At 42.8% G+C, this 19,786-nt stretch overlaps 3 protein-coding genes across 3 annotated transcripts; 1 reads left to right on the forward strand and 2 right to left on the reverse strand.

Annotated features, from left to right (window-relative positions):
• Positions 1 to 162: 162 nt before the first annotated feature.
• On the reverse strand, positions 163 to 7,791 carry haus6 (HAUS augmin-like complex, subunit 6; the record flags this gene model as incomplete). Its single annotated transcript, XM_079215272.1, has 16 exons — positions 163 to 1,212; positions 1,393 to 1,528; positions 1,778 to 1,909; positions 2,012 to 2,135; positions 3,517 to 3,577; positions 3,665 to 3,767; positions 3,910 to 4,039; positions 4,361 to 4,557; positions 4,936 to 5,109; positions 5,192 to 5,249; positions 5,344 to 5,406; positions 6,435 to 6,579; positions 6,716 to 6,848; positions 7,294 to 7,372; positions 7,455 to 7,550; positions 7,652 to 7,791. The coding sequence occupies 16 exons, from the start codon at positions 7,789 to 7,791 to the stop codon at positions 296 to 298; spliced, it is 2,688 nt and encodes an 895-aa protein (XP_079071398.1). The 3' UTR covers positions 163 to 295.
• Positions 7,792 to 8,309: 518 nt separating this feature from the next.
• On the reverse strand, positions 8,310 to 14,783 carry plaa (phospholipase A2-activating protein; the record flags this gene model as incomplete). Its single annotated transcript, XM_079214586.1, has 14 exons — positions 8,310 to 9,396; positions 10,003 to 10,173; positions 11,244 to 11,351; positions 11,518 to 11,589; positions 11,678 to 11,743; positions 11,890 to 12,109; positions 12,194 to 12,345; positions 12,506 to 12,675; positions 12,860 to 12,995; positions 13,167 to 13,334; positions 13,536 to 13,656; positions 13,794 to 13,894; positions 14,002 to 14,195; positions 14,635 to 14,783. The coding sequence occupies 14 exons, from the start codon at positions 14,781 to 14,783 to the stop codon at positions 8,828 to 8,830; spliced, it is 2,397 nt and encodes a 798-aa protein (XP_079070712.1). The 3' UTR covers positions 8,310 to 8,827.
• Positions 14,784 to 16,510: 1,727 nt separating this feature from the next.
• On the forward strand, positions 16,511 to 19,012 carry zdhhc21 (zDHHC palmitoyltransferase 21; the record flags this gene model as incomplete). Its single annotated transcript, XM_079215374.1, has 7 exons — positions 16,511 to 16,664; positions 16,750 to 16,848; positions 17,163 to 17,274; positions 17,395 to 17,533; positions 17,755 to 17,871; positions 18,451 to 18,494; positions 18,747 to 19,012. The coding sequence occupies 7 exons, from the start codon at positions 16,511 to 16,513 to the stop codon at positions 18,877 to 18,879; spliced, it is 798 nt and encodes a 265-aa protein (XP_079071500.1). The 3' UTR covers positions 18,880 to 19,012.
• Between the last annotated feature and the right edge of the window lie 774 nt (positions 19,013 to 19,786).

The raw sequence follows: 19,786 nt of genomic DNA on the forward strand, positions 1-19,786 counted from the left end.
ATCTACAACCAGATCCTAGAAATTAAAACGTTTCAGCAGTTCCATGTTAGTCTCCTCACAAGCATAACAAGGAAGTTAAGCCTAAATTATGGACAATTAAAGAAAAAAAAAAGAAATGAGCCATATTTTACAATTTTATTAAAGCAGTTATTGTCTTACTGTTTTAAATAAAATAACAATGAGCATGAAAAATACATTTAGTATGAAAAAAGGTTATTTTACAGCTATGGACAGATAATACATTATTAATATCAGTAGACAGTGAGGCTGAAAAGTGGTATTAATATGAATTGAGTCAACACTTCATGTCATCCATCGGGGAGAAGGAGATCAGTTTTGGGAGGTTGTACTCCTGCTCATTTGGGGGTGAAGGCGTCCCCAGTGTGTCTAGGTCCAGAGAGAAGACCTTGTCTGCGGCTTCCACCGACTTTACAGGCTCCATTTGCCAGTCTCCGTCTTCTGTCCAATCACACGGTTTTTGGTTAAGACACTCGGGCGTCATCTCCCTGCTCTCCATAAAGGAGTCGTTACCGCACTCCTGCTGGATCTGAGCCAGATGATGTGTGGTCAGTGGCGACGGCGTCTCAGTCTTCAAGGAGGGGATCAGGAGCTCATCGCCGTCCTCACTCTTCGTGTCCTCCGCTTCATCGTCGAGGCTCAGCAGACTGTCGCAGCTCGGCATTTCGGGGAGTGTTTCGTAGTCGAGGCTGTACTGGGCTTCCACCGACTTTACAGGCTCCATTTGCCAGTCTCTGTCTTCTGTCCAAGCACACGGTTTCTGGTTAGGACACTCGGGCATCCTTTCCATAAAGGAGCTGTTACCGCACTCCTGCTGGACCTGAGCCAGATGATGATGTGTGGTCAGTAGTGACGGCGTCTCAGTCTTCGAGGGGATCAGGAGCCCATCTTCGTCCTCACTCTTCGTGTCCTCCGTTTCATCGTCGAGGCTCAGCAGGCTGTCGCAGCTCGGCATTTTAGGGAGTGTTTCGTAGTCGAGGCTGTACTGGGCCGCACTGCTGCCTGTGCCACTCCAGCCGTCAAGGCCCTCCGTGTTGAAGGTGTCCCACAACAGAGAGGATTTGAGGGAGACTTGCTGCTCATGGAGGGGAGTGAGGATCCCCTTTACGCTGTTGTTTAACTTGGATAGTCGACCAATTTTCTCAGCTTTGTCTTCCTCAACTGCCTTGCGCCACGAGGTCTTCACATCCAAAACTTAACAAAAAAGAAAAATAACTTTACATTTTATTAAGTAAAACTGTTCACACATTCCAGTTTTATGAGACTAAATTCTTTAGTCAAGCCATTCTAAATAAGCGCATCCCTTCATTCTTTTCCCTCTATGCGTTTGCACAGAATTAAGGCTGAGGTCAAATGCTACAGCGCATTACTTACTCAAGCTCTCAGGTGTACGTGGAAGCTGCTTTCTAGTAGAGAAGGGATCTCCATGAAGAGTGCCAAGGAGGCCATCCAAGTCCAGTCCTTTGATTCGGCCTTCTATGGGACTGGTTGTAATTACAGCATCTGCAAACTAACACACACACACACACACACACACACACTTTAGTCAGGACTGTCACTAAAATCCTGGCCTCATGGTCATTACCCACCTCAGTCCAGACTTGGAGATGGTAACACAGCTTAAAAAATTAAATAATCCTTCAACGATTACAGGATCTGTCATTTCTTCTCAATTATACAACCAGACAAATACAGTATTACAATTCTAAGCTCCTGTCTTGCAGCCTTTAAAACTTCCATTAGTTTGAAGGCACTATACCTGATCAGCGAGGTTATCACATTCCATGTCTATTATTTTGGTGATCCTCTCTGGAGTGGTGATCCTCTCTGGAGTGTTGGTCCTCATTGGAGCCACCTTCAGGTGAAGAGAGTCCATCTTCCTCACACTGGCCTAAAACCAAAACACTGCTTTGTTAAAAAGGGTTTTATCACATTTTTGTTCAACTCAAAACAGAGACTATCTAAATGCAATACTAGCCTGAGATGGTGGTACTGGTGGAGCCCTCAGAGGGGAGGAAGGTGTGTCGAAAAGCCAGTCGAGAGAGCTGTTTGCTTGTGATAACGCATGAGTAGTGACAACAGGACTTTCACTCCTCACAGCTGTTGGAGGGCTACAGCTGTTTTAAAAAAGACAAAAAGCTTGATTTGTTACTCAATAACAGTTTGCACACTGACGCACTGTCTGTGCAGTAAAGTATAATTTCCCTCACAATACAGTGAAAACAATACGGAGCACATCTCTCGCCAATAACAGCTCACTATGTGGCTTTGGCTAAGCGCTAATCTCTGAGCCAAGTTGGCACATTGCCCTGCACTGTCTTCATTCAATTCAACTGATGAATGGATGAGTGACTTCAAAGCCATGCTCTTATTTTAGTAGCTTACAATGTATACAAGTAAACTCGTCATTAAACCCAGGTTTGATGAATCACAATTAGATTACGCTGTATTACTGCTTATGTGTAACAAGTAGGGTTGCAAAGGGGCTACGTTTTTTTGCAAAAGCATATAACCGGGAACTTAAATGTAGTTCAGAATCAGAAACCGTTTATTTCCAGGAATGTTTGCACAAACGAGGAATTTAGTTAGGCGGAAGGTGCATACATTAGACGAGACAAACAACAATCAAACAAAGTTGAGAACAAGACTATGCACGCCTAGCTCAGCTGGACCCTGAATGCAGCTGGTTGGGAACATTGTCTGCCAGAAACATAAACATAAAACGTTCTGTTGCGTCTGAACGTTTCAGCCCTATGCCTGGCAAGTGTGAGAGCGCCGAGTTGCGTAGAGGCCAAGAGCGGTATTGCAGACAGAGATTTCAATTATAGCTCACAACAAAAAAATGTGGGTTGGGGGTGGTGATCATAGGGAATACACCTAATTTATTCAACGTTCATGTTTTTGTTGTTCGATGAAAGAATAAAGTTCTACTCACAAAATGTCAAAAATGTCTTTTAAAAGTTGTATTAGAAATGCTTGCATGCATGTCTGATTATGACAAGGTAAATACAGTTAAATTACCAAGATTTCCAGTTTATTCCTGTTAATTCCCGTGGAAAGTTTCCAACTTTAAATATTCCTGGAATTTTGCAACCCTAGTAACAAGTGTAATTGTTGTTTACCTCAGGTCTGTACAATGACACTACCAAGTCCACTGTACATGCTTCTAGAAGTCAACATTTCATATTCAGGCTGTGAGGCTTACTGTAACTTGGCCCCTCTGCTCTAAACGCTGTATTTAAGCTCAATTATGCCACGTATTATTTTCTAAACTCCTTTATATAATAAAAGTTATGCAGAATTAAAACATGTCTGCTCCGTATCTGTCCGTGACGATTTCTCTTAATTCGCCGCGGTCATCAGAGAGCAAGGATGCTGTAGGGAGGACTAGTGACGGACAGAGCACTGCTCAGGACTGCCCAGGTATCTGCCTCCCATCACAAGCCAAGACAAACACTTAAAATACTACATTGTGAAATGCTGACAGGCTTACATTACCTTTTAAGGTTAGTATAACTTGGGGGGATGCTGTCTGGTAATGTACTCTCTGCAGGCTTCCCTGAAAAAGGTAAGAAACATGATTAGAAACAAAAACTGATGTTGTGACAGACCCAAATGAATACATGCCTAATAAGAGTTTGCTTACCAAGAAGCGTTGCAGGATACTGAGAGAAGACGCTACTTTTGTAGCTCGCGCCAGCCGCTGGTTCAAAAGACAGTGGAGCCATTGGTGAGAGGAAACTTAGAGCCTAAAAACAGCCAATTAAATATTAAAAGACATGAAATTATAGTGAAATGCCTTTTGAGTCGCAAACATTTTGGTATCGTCGGTGATTGGGATTACGATTGCCTTATGAAGTACATAGACGAGTTCAAAAAAGGACCACTCACAGGATCTTCATTCAGAAAAGAGACTAGGGGTGTGTCTTTCAGAGTATCCATCCACTTCCTGTCCCACGTAACCTCCAACTCTCTGATGGTACTCCGGACCTCAGGAATTTCTTCCTTGGAAATCCTCAGTCTTGGAAAAAGAAAATGTTAATACACTGGTTCTCAATTCATCCATCCCTCAGTTTCCCAGTAAATACTGTTTAGAGATAATTCTTCCCCATGATTACAAATGTTCCAACCATCAAAGTTTGCATTTGAAAAATAACTGATTTATAGATACATATATTAACCTCAGCAACCTAAAAATGAAGATGTACATTTGAAAACAAATAGTAATCCTCTACTAAAATAACCAGAGTTAATATCAATATCTATAGAATCAAGGAAAGTTGCAGCACACCAGATTTTGGAAAGTGCGACATATCCATTGAGTGTGGGTCAATATATATACCTGATGAGGTGAAGGTTCTGCAGCGCACGGGCCATCTGCTGACATTTCTCCTGCAGTTGTGGAGGAATGAGCTGAGGCTTTGGGGCATGAGAGACCAGACAACGCTCCTCCTTCAGGAGCTGCAGCGCATGGTTCATCAGCTCCAACACGCACAGGAGGTTCAGCTGGCCAGCCTCATACACATTTCCCGAACTCAACTGGAAAACACACAAATGCAAACCAAAAGCTACGGTGAGACTCGTCAATGTGATGATTTGTGAATTCACATGCTGCAAATCAATGCTCGAGCTGAACATGGTTTGGCTTCTGATGTGACATTTAAGTGAGTCCATGTATGCAGTACTCCCCTTCCCTCCATCTTTTTATATATAGATTGTATACACACCATGTGACTATCATGACGACCATTTTAACCTAAACTTTGTTCAAATTGTTATGCACTCATCCACATCCAAACTAATCCGAGGCAGCAGTGAAATGACAAGTGAAACTGAAACCAAAGAATCAAGTTTAACAATCCTATGTGCCGTGTGTAGACATGAATAAAGTGAACTGACCGATCTCTTCATTCCTACCTGATGTGGGAGCTGTTCAATTCTCTCCAGAAGACTGCGAGGAATTTTTAGGACTCGATCCGTACCGTCCAGGACGTATTGATCTACATCCCCCTTCAATACACTTCCCACTAGAAGCTGCTCCTCTTTGGTAGCTGACAGCATTCCATCAATATCAGACCACAAGGAGCGCACCTTAAGACAACCAAGTACTTGTATAAGGAAAAATAAGCAAACACGTTTAGATTTTGCAGGAAGTTTAACAAACAGTACATACCCTTTTGACCTTCTCTGCGAGAGAAACTCCCTCCTGTGTAGAATAACTGCTATGACGCCTGAAAGTAGAAAGACAGATTGAACTAACTTACTGGACTCGGTCACAAGTACTGAGGGGAAAGAAAGGAGTTTTTTTTTTAAAGCCCTACATACTTGATTAGCGCATCATACTTGGCACCCTCTGCTCTTATGTCCCTCATTGACTTCACCAGGAGCCTTCAAACATGAAAAGGGGAAAACAAAAAAACAGCTTAAAAAAAAAGAAACAAATGACCAGTAGTTGCAGTATAAAGTAATGTGCAAAATAAACTCTTCCATGGCAAGTTCATGTTTAAAACCCAAACTTCTAGAATTTTCAACACAATGTTGCTGTCTGTGCACATTTCAAGAGGCCTTTTCCACAGCAGACATTTGGCATGTGATGGCTAAAAAAGCACAGGAGCAATTGATAATATGGGTGAGCTGGCTCGGCAACTTCATGTGAAGGATCTGTCGTTAACTAAATTTGTTTCAGCTTTCACTTTCCAGCTATGGCAAGTCAAATTGTCTGAAACAAGGACACCTCCAGCTGCTGTCAACTGGCCTCATTAACCACAGGGTTTACCAATTAGTTCACAAGAAACAGCTGAAACGAATAGCCAATGAAAGATGCAACATCAAGAGCAATGACCAAAGATTCCAAGAGAAATACCAAAAACTAATTGGGTGTTCGCAGCGATGGAAAGTAAGATTCAGAAAAGTAACCAACACAACAAGAATAAAAATCAGCAAAATAATATGTCAACATACTGAATGCAACAGACCATACAGCTTATACAATAAACACGCCGTATGAAATACTTTTTTTCAACATGCGAGTACATTAAAGGAATGACAAATCATCCCCTCTATCGGATCAATTAAGTATCATCTTTAATGGACTACTGCCATTTACTAGAGCTCCTATGTTTCAGGGTGAACTAAGTATGATAATGAATAGATATATATATTTGAGGACGTGAAAAGTCATGATCACAAGATCACTTTTCAATTGATTTCCATTTAATTGTGTATAATTAATATACAACTGGAATTTATTTTCTATTCTTTTTTTTTATGCCAGGCTTGAGCAAGTCAGGGAAATTTGATTTAATAACCACCACCACCCCAAGTGGTGTGTTCATAGCATTTACGGTAAGTGTAAGGCTTCCATCTACATGAAATAACATCTGTCCAGCTGCCAATATGGACCACCAAGGACTCACTGTGCTCGTCTCTGGTAGTCGTGAAGAAAACGATCCTGAGCCACTGCAGCTTTCAAAAACCTAGTATGGGTCAGGTTGAGCCTCTTCGCTGCCATGTCCGGGCAGGAAGCAGGCATCGCTGCAGCCTCAGGAACCCAGCTGTCATCTGACAATGACAACATTCAAGATTATGTGATATATATATATATATTTTTAAAAAGGTGAAACAACAGCTGGCCATTGCTAACACTTTTGGATTGAAGTCAGATTGCAAAATCAAGCTGTTTTGCATCAAGACCTACCTGTGGTGAAGGTCTTCATTTCTTGCAGCATGACATGATTGGCCAAGTTAAGCATCAAACTGGTAAACTTGGGGCCCCCGGGCGAGAGGAACAAGGAGGCCAACACTTTGGATCCTGCATTGGCAGTTTCATCCTACACACAGTTCAAAATAGAGGATCGTCACTAAATCACATAGAATACTAAACAACAAGTGACTCATGTAAAATATATTTTAGACATTTGACCAGTGATGCTAAAAAAAAAAAAACATACAGAGTGCAACTACTTTTACAGCAGTCGAAACATGTCTAATTTTTAAAAAAAAAAGTCCCTTTCATGTTGAACAGAAACGGCACAAACATGTCTAATTTTTAAAAAAAGTCCCTTTTATGTTGGACAGAAACGGCACAAACATATGTATGCTAAGTATGTAAGGAGAGGATGAGAGTGGGGAGCAGACATGGGAGAAAGAAATTAAACAAAGGAAACTACGATGTACACAATTTCCCATTTTGTGAGGACATAAATGGAGTACATAGTCTATAAACACTGGGCAGATTATAAAATGAACATAACAGTATAACACTCAAATTCTTACCATTATTTCTCGCAGCCAAGCGCAGGTAACTTTGCGGAACTCAGCATCTGCTTTGTGGCTCAAAACAGGCCAGCAGTACCTAACCCAAAACAAACATTTCGTTTTGTTTGGACAATAGGCAATCGTATATATGAATGGAAATAAAGCATTTCTAACTTTACCTGTATGCCTCATTAAAACGTGTCGGGTTGAGTCTCTCCAACAGGAAATAGGCGACTATGTAGAAGGCATCCTTGTTTGGTTTGTCGAACATATTCCTGCAACAATTAACGTTAAGTTAGTAGAGTTAGCGAGCATTAGCTCGTAATATCACACTGTACTCGTCTGCGAACGGTATCCACAACACAAGTAGACTCACGGTCCCAGGTTAATGTGTTTAGCATTGCTGGCTTTGCCGGCGATTAACGACACCGCAGTGTCTGGATGAAGTCCGAGTCCGAGGAGAGAAAACCACAGATATCGTCCATTCTTTTTCTGCAACAGCACCGGGTTCGCCATTATTCCGAGAGCGAAGAAGCAACGCGAGCCTCCGCTGCTACCCGCAGAGTTCACTGTCGGCTAACTTGTGCTAGCTTTCGGACTTGTTTTGAGTTTGAAAACATAACTCACATTTTAACAAACTGTTCACGAATTAACAAAACAAAAAACAAAAAGTCACGAGCGCCACGCGAGTAGGTCCAGATACGTTTCACTTGATTTTCACACGTATTAAACTAACCTATATTTCACAAAGTCCGGTCGGGAATACGAAAAACGGATCACAAACCGCCAATTTCTTTCTAATAAGTACCCGGATGTTGTTCATGAATACTTCCGGAGAGCGAGCAAACGCACATTTATTTTAACGGAATTTCTGTTAACGCTAATCTATATATTTGGAGCGTTTATATCCGTTATTTCGTATAAGAAAGAAAGAAATATATGATGTCAAATAATGTTTATATTAATATTGGTTATGTTATTTGACTTTAAACAAGGCGAACTGGTTCTACCGTACACAAAGTGGACACAGTCAAGGCTTCAGACTCTTTTTAATAGTGAATGAACACCGATGCATTGCAATTAAGAGCTCCTTCCCCGAATAGGTAGTCTGTAGGTTAATTTAATAGAACGTAAGAAACGTCAACATGTGAGGACATTTAGTCGTCACAATATCCACGTCCCTCACCAAAGCTGTTCACTTGCCCTGTAATACTTTGAGGGAATTATTTCTCCAAGTCAAAATGTAAAATGACAGTAGGAAATCATATAAAACGTGTTACAAATATATTTAACTTTACACATTGTATTGTTAATAGTCACACACATTCATAAGCCATTATTACATGCATTCGCCCCACATTTACCCAACAAATTAGTCACGGGGCTTCAGAAAGGTGGTGCAGTAATAAAAACACAGGCTAAGCATATGTAGAGATTTAATTTGTCCTTTTTTATTGCAGAACATACAATTATTTAAGTCTCCACCACAACTGATTTAGCAGAACAGAGTGATAGTAAGAAAGAAGTGCCCTTTTTTCTCGAATCATTCACATCATTGTAGTTCTTTTAAAACAAGCTGGCAACACTCGGCCACCTTTGATGGATCAGTGACAGATGAGTACTTGGAAATCTGAGCGTTGACACCCAGGGAGCCAGCCAGGTCCCGGGCTGGCTGGTCTGAGGCCACAGTGGTTCCCAAGGCCACCAGCAGCCTAAACACGGCCTCCTTGTCTTGTACCGTCTCCAGAGCTCTACTGGCCACAGACAGGCACTGGGCCTTGGCCTCGAGATCGGGCTGGCTGTGCAGGCAGCCAGCGTAGTTAAGCACAAGGGTGGCCAGAGCAATGTGGATGTTCTTATTGCAGACGTTGGCCAGGTCGGCAGCACGCGATAGCACTGTTTCACGCTGGGCCAAGAGGAGGGCTCGGCCGTGCCTGCCTCCAAAGCAGTTGCACAGAGTCCGCAGCGCCAGCATCTGGTTGGCAGGACGCCCCTCGGGCCTCATCAGGCTCAGCAGGTGGTTGCACAGCTGGACTCCCTCTGACTCTCCACAGAGGCTCTCGTTAACCTGCGGGTGGCGCACCGCCAGCCTCATAATGTCCAGGACAGGAAACACAATGTCTAAAGTCCAGAGGAAGTGAAAGGGCAGTTTGGTTAGTGAACAATAATGAACTAAATAACCTAAAGGAACAGTGTGTAGGATTCGGTGGCATCTAGCGGTGTGGTACAGATTTGCCACCAACTGAACACCCCTCATTCCTTCCTTTTCAAGTCTGCGTTTACGTGAGTGCAAAACTGTGTTGATGCCTTTTGCCTCACTCGGAGAGGCCATCCTTACCATAATAAATATACTTTAGGAGCAATGGAAGTCAGGCGGTTTGCACTCCGCAGCTTACGGTATCGCAGTATCACAAGCGTTTCGTGTAATGTAAAAAATGTGAAAGGCACTGGCTCAAGACAGTATTAGGTTTTTTGTTAGAGGTTACTGTAGTATCTACCAACAAACTGTGAAATAAGACAAACCAGTTAGATCAGAAAACATGTGATTCATACAAACCGTTCCGATTTCGCGACCCATCAAATGTCATTCAGGCACAACTATCTCCATCCACGGCTTGAGAACTAACTTAGCAAAAGTGCGTTGTATTTTTCCTAACAAGCCGCAACCATAAAATCAATCCACAAATATGAAACAACTATAATTGGGTTGGAATTAAAATGTTCTACCTTCCGGCCAGTGAGCAGCCTTCCACAGCAGGTTGATGTCTTGGATGGTTGGGGCAGACTTGGAAGAGTTGGGCTCAGAGACACACACAAGTAGACTCTCAAGACTTTCCAGAATTTCATCGGAAAGCCTGTGCTCCTGAGGTGCATCTCCGTTCAGCTCCTTTATCTTAGCTGGCAAGGAAAGAAAAAAATCATTAACCCCGACACAGTAAGGAAACTTAAATTAACCAAGAAAAAAATAAATTAACTGAAAATGTTGACCTTTAATTAAAGGCCCGAAAAATGTTATATCATATAATTTGGTATTAGGCTTAAAGCAACATTAAAAAAAGCAAAAAAACATCTTAAGATATAATTTAAGAAGAGTTTAACAGCATGGTTATTCTGCGTCATCAGGACTGTGGTGGTGGGCGATGCTTTATCAGGTGTTGTTCACAGTGTGAGAGAGGGAACGTGTGCGTTGGAGAGGCACCGACCACGGTAAGTACAGAAGCGTAAAGGAAAAATAGGGTCTCACATCCGTAGACAGGATGCAAAAGATATTTCATAATTAAATAATTTACCAACATTTCGGGATGACAGTCTTATTCCATCAAGGGTAAAGAGAGACTGACAGCGCCCCAAACTACACACCAACTGTCATCAGAGTTTCAAATATTCCGTAATCACATGTGATAAACTGAGCCTCGCCCCTTTTCAAATCAGTGAGAAGAGCACAGAAATGAAATAGATAAACATTGATGTCTGTAATGTGACATAATCTAAATGGTTCCAACTGTCAGAAACAACCATATTCCCATATTCCCATCACACAGTGAGAAGATAACAGAGCAAAACAAGTTCCAGGGCCTTTGGAAACAGTTCATGTGTCCAGACACTCAAAAGACATTAATAGTTCTTAGAGATGTTTCGTCACTCTCAACTGAGGAAATAGATCAAAATTGATGCAGAGAACACTTTATTTTTAGCTTTCAGTATAAAGAACCTTGATTAGAGCGTATACTCTGATGAAGCATACGCTCTGATGAAGGTCCTTTAGACCGAAAGTTAAAAATAAAGTGTTCTCTGCATAGATTTAAGTGTGCGGATATCTATTCTACCAGTTTGAGCTTTTTAATACTTCCACCTTATTTAAAATAAAGCCGGGTGAAGTGTTGGTTAACCTGCATTCACCAGTCACTCTCAACAGACACGTGTAGGCTGTAGAGACACATAATCACACTTATACTCGAAATGCTCACCAATAATCTGCGAGGAATTGGCTTGCTCAAAGGTCACAGCATCGGTCTTGGGGAAGTAGATGTTGGTTGCCGTCTGTCTGAGGGCTGCTGAGGAGTATGCACCGCCCCCTGTAGAGTCGGGAGCAGAGTGAACCAATGAGAGAGAAACACTTAACATTCATAGATTAAAAACAACACACAACTGACTTGTACAATTTTCATATAGGATAAAATGTGTCTGTGGGTCTACCAGGGAACAGCTGACACAAATCAATCCTTTCAGTAAGTGACTAACCTGTGAAGGGATCGGCCATACGCGCAGGAGCACTTGTGTTCGTACCCGACCCAGGGATGTAGCGACCGGAGCCTGGGTGGAGGGGAAAAAAAAACTGCTGTGATATAACATCTCTGGTGACATTCAGATTGGGAAATATCTTTCTGTAAACATACTGTACCTGTGAAGGGATCAGCTCCAAAACCTGCCCTCTCATCAGAAGCCCCGGGGATGTACCGAGCCCCTCCTATCGGGGGAAGAAACAAAACACATTCAGAAAACTGTTCAGTTCAGTCTAATAACCTTTGATTGCCGTAATCAAAATATAAAACATGCATAGAAGACATTGGCTGTTTCTGAAAGGCAGACCAAGTATCTATCATTTTGCCTCACCAGTGAATGGGTCACCACCAGCAGGCGGGGCTGGTCCCACCACATGTCCTTTGGTGTTCTCTATAATAAAATTTGCAACCTGGTCGAGGAACATGGGGCTGAGGTCGTTCTTCTGCAAAAAGTTATGCGCGGTCAGCCAAGGGTCCTCTGACACGTTGTAAGGCAGCTTCATGGACGGCCCTCCTTCATTCACGTCAATAGTGAAGACGTAGTCGTATTCCTTAAAGGGGAGATCCAGAGTCATTCAGGGCGGTTCTCATGCCTGCATACACAGTTTTCCTCATCAATAAGCTTACAGTCTTACCTTTCCTTCATACACCACATTCTTGGAGGTCTGTTGGTTTGAGCCACCGACCACATCTCCAATTTTTATCCAGCGGGCGTCACTGACGCTCCACTGATATGCCTCCACCTTCTGTTCATCTTTAATCAGACGTGTCTGTCCGTCACGATTCCCTTGAGGAAGTAAGGTAACAAATCATGATGGAGGGAAAGCTTTGGCACTTTTTCCACTGTCAGACAGAATTGGAAGTGTAAGGTGTCGATACAGTGGTTATGTTGTTGGAGAACTTATATTAAAATAAGGTATATATAAAATATATGTATATTTTCTAACCAGGCTCATTAAGGTGTTCCCTTCCTGGGAGATCCTCCATTTTGATATCTCCGAGGTCGCCTGTCTTGGGGTCAATGGTGGTCTTTGAGAGTTCATCCTCAAAAGCCTGCAGGTCTTCTGCGCTCGCCATGCGGTCCACATCTGGCGTAAACACGCGGATAAGTCCATCACTGTGGACAGACAAGCAGCACCTGGGTTAGCAGCAAAACGACTTACTATGTGTCTATTCATCTGAGGAACGACCCCCACGTTGTGTGAATGCAGGAGTGAGGTCAGATAGGAAAGCAGTGAACAGCAGAAATATTTGTTTGGGGACACGTGCATGGACTGACCGCACAGCATGCCAGTTCTTACCTGGCTCCAACGGCTATGTCACCATTAGGTAGAATACAGCAGCACCAGACAGACTGGGCCGGCAGACGGATGGTCTGAGAGCATTCTCCCTGTCTCCATATCCTCAAAGTCCGGTCCTCTCCCGTGCTTACGAAATCTAAAAGGGAAAAGCACCAGTATGAGGTCAGGGGCAACCAGTTGACAGCAGGCCAACCAATTAATGCTAGTTCCATAAATGACAAAGGACCTGCAGATAGTTACGTGCACATTACAAGTCTCACATTCAGCTCTTTCAAAAGGCATTTAAAATCAATATAAATAAACAAACCTTGACTATTGGGGAAGATGGCTAAGCTGTAGATGTAGTTGGTGTGGCTGTGGTAGACCTGTACACATTCGCCTTCCACCAGCCACCTTCTGATAGTTGTGTCATTGCTGCAAGAGAAGAACTCTGTGTTGCTGATCACTGCTAGCCCCCTTACGCAGTCCTCATGACCTAGAGAGAAAGAAAAGACATACTGCGTTGTAATCATGGATTATAAACATGAAGCCCCTGGATCTCCAGACAAATGTTTTGAATAATTATGGTTGAATATATTAACATGCTCAGCCAAATTCATGTTTAGTTATCCACAGATCTAAAAAATAAATAAATAAAGAATTTGGTCACTTCTGTCAACCCCCTGCAAACTCTCACCTTCATACGTCTTTTCACAGCGGCCAGCTTTCCAAAGCTTTATGGTCTTATCTGCTGATCCAGACAACATGAGGCCTTGTTCAGGTAAGATGACCACTGCCCACACAGCTGCAGAGTGGCCCTGTAGTAAAATTAACAAGCATAGATTTTGCTCTGTCACAACACCCTATATTATTTTTGCTTATTACACTTTGCAAAGATGAAATAGATCAGGGAAAAGGAGATTGACAGAATTACATCACAGAAGCTTCAGTGTACCTGCAAGGTCATCATGCACTTCTCATTGAGCCAGACTTTGGCTGTGGTGTCCCATGAGCCACTCAAAAGTGTCCCAAACTTCCCAGAAGACAGAGTGCAAACTGTGGAGATGAAACGTTAGAACAGAGATGCTTGGCATAGTGACAAATAACAGCAAACTAGATGCTTATTTGAACGCAATGATCTTGAGAGTACACAGTTAACTCACCTGTACTTTTGTGACCCGTGAGAGTGAATAGAGGCTGTGATTGGTCCAGTGTGAAAACACATATGTTATTATCATTTCCACCCGTGGCAATAAGTCCGCGAGGATGTGTTTCACTCGGCCCAATGATACATACACAGGATACAAAATTGGTGTGGCCAGACAAACTGTGCATCTCTGTGAAACCTTTGTCTGGGCTGTCGAGAGAATGGGAAAGAGAGCAAAAGAATATTTTTAATGAACAAGTGGTTGACAATTGTGTTGCTAATACTTTCAAGAAGGGCCAGTGTATTAATTGACAGACAACATATCATAATGGTAATCTAAATCTGGTTAATTTCGGCGAGTATTCTTTCATTCGCGCTGTGAAAATGCAACAATGCTGTCAACACTGAGCGTAGCAGCTGAATGAATGACAAAGCTAATTTGAGTTAACGTTAGCAAACGGCTTGCTAGCTAACTTGGGTAACCACATGAACACGAATGAATTCCTGTTAAATAACTTTACTGGGGTCGTTAATTGACTTTCAACTAGTCTTGGTCGGGGCACCTTTCCGGACAACAGTTAACGTGACGTACAAACTAATAAATCCGAGCCAACAATCAGTTGGTCAGTAGCAGGCTAATGCTAGCTACCTTGAGTTTGGTACCCAGACTCTTCCGGTTCGGTCTCTAGACACAGACACGAAGGCTCCATCTGGAAAAACTGCAGATGCGAGTCCCCTGACGTCCATTTCGTGGCCCGGGATGGAGCACCTGAGTTTGTATGCGTTGGATGATGCCATTTTGCCCCGACGACACGATAAAACTACCAGAGTAGAGTTATGTTGAGCGGCGTTGCTGTCAACAAACACCGGCCGCTAATGCTAGCGGAAGTTGAATTACGTCACTGCCATGTCATGCCGGAGAACTCGCCATTCAATTGTTTTATTTATTTATATATTTAATGTAAATAAAATACAATACATACTTATAATACAATGAATGGTGGTACGTTTAAAGCATTAACGTCGACATACTATTTAAAAATAAATCATAGAAATTAACGAAGCAGATTGCCTCTAGGTGTACTACTCATGTTTCACCACAGGGCGGCAGCAGACTGTTTCCCCTGTAGCCGATGGTGCACTGCGCTCTAACCGCGTCCAGCCGAGTCAAGCTGCCGTAGACAGCCAGGATACAAAAGGAAACTCGAATGTTGTTGTTCAAATAAAAGCTCAAGATGGTGTACAGTGAAATCGGGGTCCCCGCATTCATCGTCTCCTCATGTCCCACCAAAAGAGTGAAATGCCTCCCCGAGAGAGTTTGGACATCAATTGCCATGATATCAAAACAAGAGTAGCCTATATATTAACGTTACAAATTAATAGTCTGTTGACCAACCATGACATGATTCATGAAAAGATAGATGATCATACTTGTTGCTGATTCAATTTCTGTGCACTGTGAAATAATTTAAAGCGAGTTTTTCCATTATAGTGTTTATTTAAGTGAAAATAAGAAGAAAAATAAGTGATCATTAATAAATAGAAGTTGAAATCATCTTAGAAAAAAAAAAAACCAAATAAGCCCCTTTCAGAGATTAAACGTGTGTTTTATGTATCGCTAGAATTCAGTCCCATTTATTTTGTAAAGACAAGTAAACCGGAAATATGTATTTTTTTTAAACGGCAGGCAGCAAACCACTGCTCCTGTCCAGCCCACAGAGGCTCGGATGAGGAAGTGGCCATACTGATACGTGAGCTGAGAAGGACAGCGACCGAAAAGAAGTATGTATCAATTCATTCTAGCGTAGGGAATAACGAGGGACGCTTAGTACGTTAAACTACGTCCTTTACACACGAATGCGGCTCAGTTAAATCACGTCGGCCCGCTGACGGTAGCTAACACGCTGAGGGCAAGAGCCAAGCCCATCGCGGCTGTCAGTGGTATCAGTGCTGTGAATGATGGAGCAGGGAGGTGTTGCAATAACAAGGTGTATACTGCAGACTAACAGGTTTCCAAAGGCGTTGATGCTCATTATGGACGAGGTTAGATTAGCACATGATGCTAATGTTAAAATAAAAAAATTTGTAAGGAGTTGTAAGGTGGTTGAGGTTGGACTTGTTTATAGACACAGGGCTGCGTTATAGCACAGTAGTAGCAATACTCATGGAGGACAATTACAGAACACGTGACCCAACGTGGCCTCCTTAGAAAGATAATAATAATGAATACTACTTACACAAACTAATGGTAACACTGATCAAGACGGCAAGCAAAAGGTTTCCTCAAATAACTAATACAACAATCACAGTAAAACATTGTGGGTCATGTGTGAGCGAGCAGGTGACGCCCAGTCGGCCAATTCCTGTCTTGTTGTCTGGAGATCTGTTTCTTGCCTTTAAATCTCCCATGTGCATCTCTCTCTCTCTCTCTCTCTCTCTCTCTCTCTCTCTCTCTCTCTCTCTCTCTCTCTCTCTGTGTGTTCACTGTAGGTTCCCCCCTCCCCTCCCCCGGAGAGCCAGCAGCCATGAAGCTTCGACTGCACTTCGTGGTGGACCCCATGGGCTGGCTGTGCATCAGCATGGTGTTTGGGATCTGGCTCTACAACACTTTCTTCATTCCTAAACTGGTTCTACTTCCACACTACAACGAGGGTCACATCCCCTGGGCTATCGTCGTTTGTGAGTGTCCTCGATACCACCGTGGGGGGGCTTCTTCAGTGACACATATTTAATAACTGGCATTAAACACTGTTTACTCCCTCAGGTTATTACATCGCATCGACCCTGTGCTTCGCGGCCCTATTCAGAGCTTCCACGGCAGATCCCGGCCGTCTTCCTGTGGACCCCCACATACCTCACGCTGGTATGGATCCAGAATCCAGAGTGTCAGCTTGTGCACATGTGATTGTTTACCCAATGCATCTTTATAGCAGTATAAATTAAGTAACTGGTGGCATTTTAATTCTCTTCCAGTTTTCTTCCTCGTGTTACATAATTGGAGCACGTTTATTGCAGTTATGAATATCGCTGTGGTCGTGGGAAATTAGTGTCAGCTAATACCTCTAAGTTGGTCTTTAGACCGCAGTGAATGTGTTTAAATGTGTTATTACTGTTTCACCATGTCTGCTACCAAGGCCAACACCACCTGTAATAACCAACAGTTGTTTTGTGCCACAGAGCGAGAGCACTGGGAGTTGTGCAACAAGTGCAACCTAATGAGACCCAAAAGGTCCCACCACTGCAGTCGTTGTGGCCATTGTGTGCGCAGGATGGACCATCACTGTCCTTGGTAAGGACGCACATACTTACGAAGGGCTTACCTTATGTAAGACGCAATAGAAAAGAATAGAATAACAGCAACGTGTAAAGGCTTTTACAATCCTGTTAAATCCTGTTTATTTCCTTTAAGGATCAATAACTGTGTGGGAGAAGACAACCACTGGCTCTTCCTGCAGCTCTGTTTCTACACTCAGGTCCTCAGTTTGTTCACCCTGGTGCTGGACTTCTGCCAGTACTATTACTTTCAGCCGCTTACAGGACAAGACCAGGTACGTTCTACGGGAATATAAGTAAATCATACCCTTAGCTGCCAGAAAAAAAGACAGATCACCTTTCAGACATGCATGTGTAGCAACGTTTGCAGCAGTATTTATTAGTTGTCTCACAGTGCCATGCGATGATGCTAAATGCTTTGTTGCATCCTGTAACAACATGAAAATATATGTTTTTATAAGAGATTAAGTGTTGCCATTCTGCTTTCTTCTGCCAGGAGAAGTTTACAACCCGCCATGAGCTGGCTCTGCTGCGAGTCTCGGCGCTCATGGGCCTGGTCATGTTTGGTGGCATGACCAGCATGTTTTACACTCAGTTGACCGGCATCCTCTCTGTGAGTACTGCATGATGACGAGAAGAGAAGACATTTGCTGCTGTAATTAGGTCACTGGGATTATGTCGTCTCTTCACAGACTGCAGCAAATATTTCCAAGCTTGCTCGGATCTCTAAAACAAGCATGGTGGTACTTATTCGGCATATCATTTAGCTTGTTTGTCTGTCTTATCGAAAGCTAGGTTTTTTTTTTCGAGGACAACTGAGCAAAAGAGGCAGCAGACAGAACCGAATGACACAGTACACAAATAAAACAATCAATGGAAGTAATGGAGAGATCAATAGAAAAGAAGCCAGAGAGAAAGTGTGGGGTCAGGCTGCGTGAGAGTGTTTGTACATCCCGTCAGTGACAGCAGTTAACCGCAAGATATTATTGCAGTTTTAATATCTTACGATGGCGAGATTTTGTTTCAAGTCATTTTCAGCTTTCTTCAAGAATTTTGACAGAGCTGTAGTGGTAGAAATGTCTATACTTCATCTGTTATTTACAGAGAAACAGTTTTCAAGAGATGGAGCTGTCTAAAGGAGCAATACGTGAAATGATTATTTTTGCATTGTGCTCTGCTTCGCCCCTTACAGGATACGACCACCATTGAGAAAATGGCTCTGTTCTCAAATGAAATGTGAGTCTGTTTCACTCCGTTTGTCCTAATGTCCCCACTTATTCACTTTCCTGTCGTTCAGTGTGAAGCCAAGCTTAGCTTAGCATAAGGAATGGAAACAGTGGGAAAGGGTTAGCATGGCTCCAAACAAATAAAATGGAACAAAAATAAATATACCTCCACCTGTAAAGCTCACTGAAAATGTTATTTCTTTGTTTGTTTTGTCAGTACAAAATAATAAGCGAGCAAAAATCATGATTTTCTTCTTTTCAGATATGGCTCAAAGAAATCTTGGCAGTGGGCGCTAGCTGAGGTTTGCGGCACTCGCTGGAAACTCCTGTGGCTCATCCCTCTCCGAAGCAGAGAGCCGATCCAAGCCAGCCACCACTTCCGCACCCACGTGTAGGCCGGCATCACTCCAGCGGCTCCTGTCCTGCATCGATGTGGAGGGGGCGCCATGATGAAGCACTCGATGCACACTTTGGAATCCATCTGCTCGCCTTCACCGTCCTCTTTTGTGCTCTGAGAGCTGGGCAGCAGTCTTGGTCTCTTGAAACTCTAAGAATTCTTTTGATTTTATTTTTTGCCTTTTCTCCACAAGGCCCAGACTGACTGGCAGTCAAGAAACACCTGTGGGAGTGATGGGAAAATGTTGCTTTTTTTACTCACTATGACTGCTACTTTAAGCATTTGGAAACCACTTTTAATGGCTAATTGCATCAGAAGGATGGAAGTCTTTACCCGAAAGCAGCTGGCGAAAGGGACCCCTCTCAGGTTACTTTGACAAAGAGCCTTTACTACTGACCTTTAATCAGCTACAGGCAGAACCAGTGTGTCTATTAGGAAGGCAGTTTTTTGTATAAGGTTTGTGCCTTGTTTCTTTTACTGTAACTATGTCAGTTTTATTTGTCATGCATGCGCAGTGCATTTGTTTTTTAAATGTTTTTCTGGTTGGGGATCCTCCAGCGTGGAGAACTCTTCTGTTTTATTTGATGATTCCTGAATGTTTTCTTGCATTGCTCTACGACTGTTTTATCTATGAAGTGACATTTTTATCAAGCATGGCCACAGAACAAAGTTCATATAACTCCAATACTGATATGTGACACTTTTACAGCACATGACCAGCCGGCTATAAATCCGCGTAACAGCGAGCAGACAGTAACACTTCGCCACGCCATGCTAATAGTTGAACAGTAGTCTTAGGCTGTACATGTCGCAGACAAACCTGCTGTATAGTCAAGTTGTTTAACAAACATTCCACAGCCAATTACTATCAAGACCTGATCATAACCTGTAGTGAAATCCTTATT

The sequence above is a fragment of the Taurulus bubalis genome (genome assembly GCF_910589615.1).
Source record: "Taurulus bubalis genome assembly, chromosome: 3".
Taxonomy (NCBI): domain Eukaryota; kingdom Metazoa; phylum Chordata; class Actinopteri; order Perciformes; family Cottidae; genus Taurulus; species Taurulus bubalis.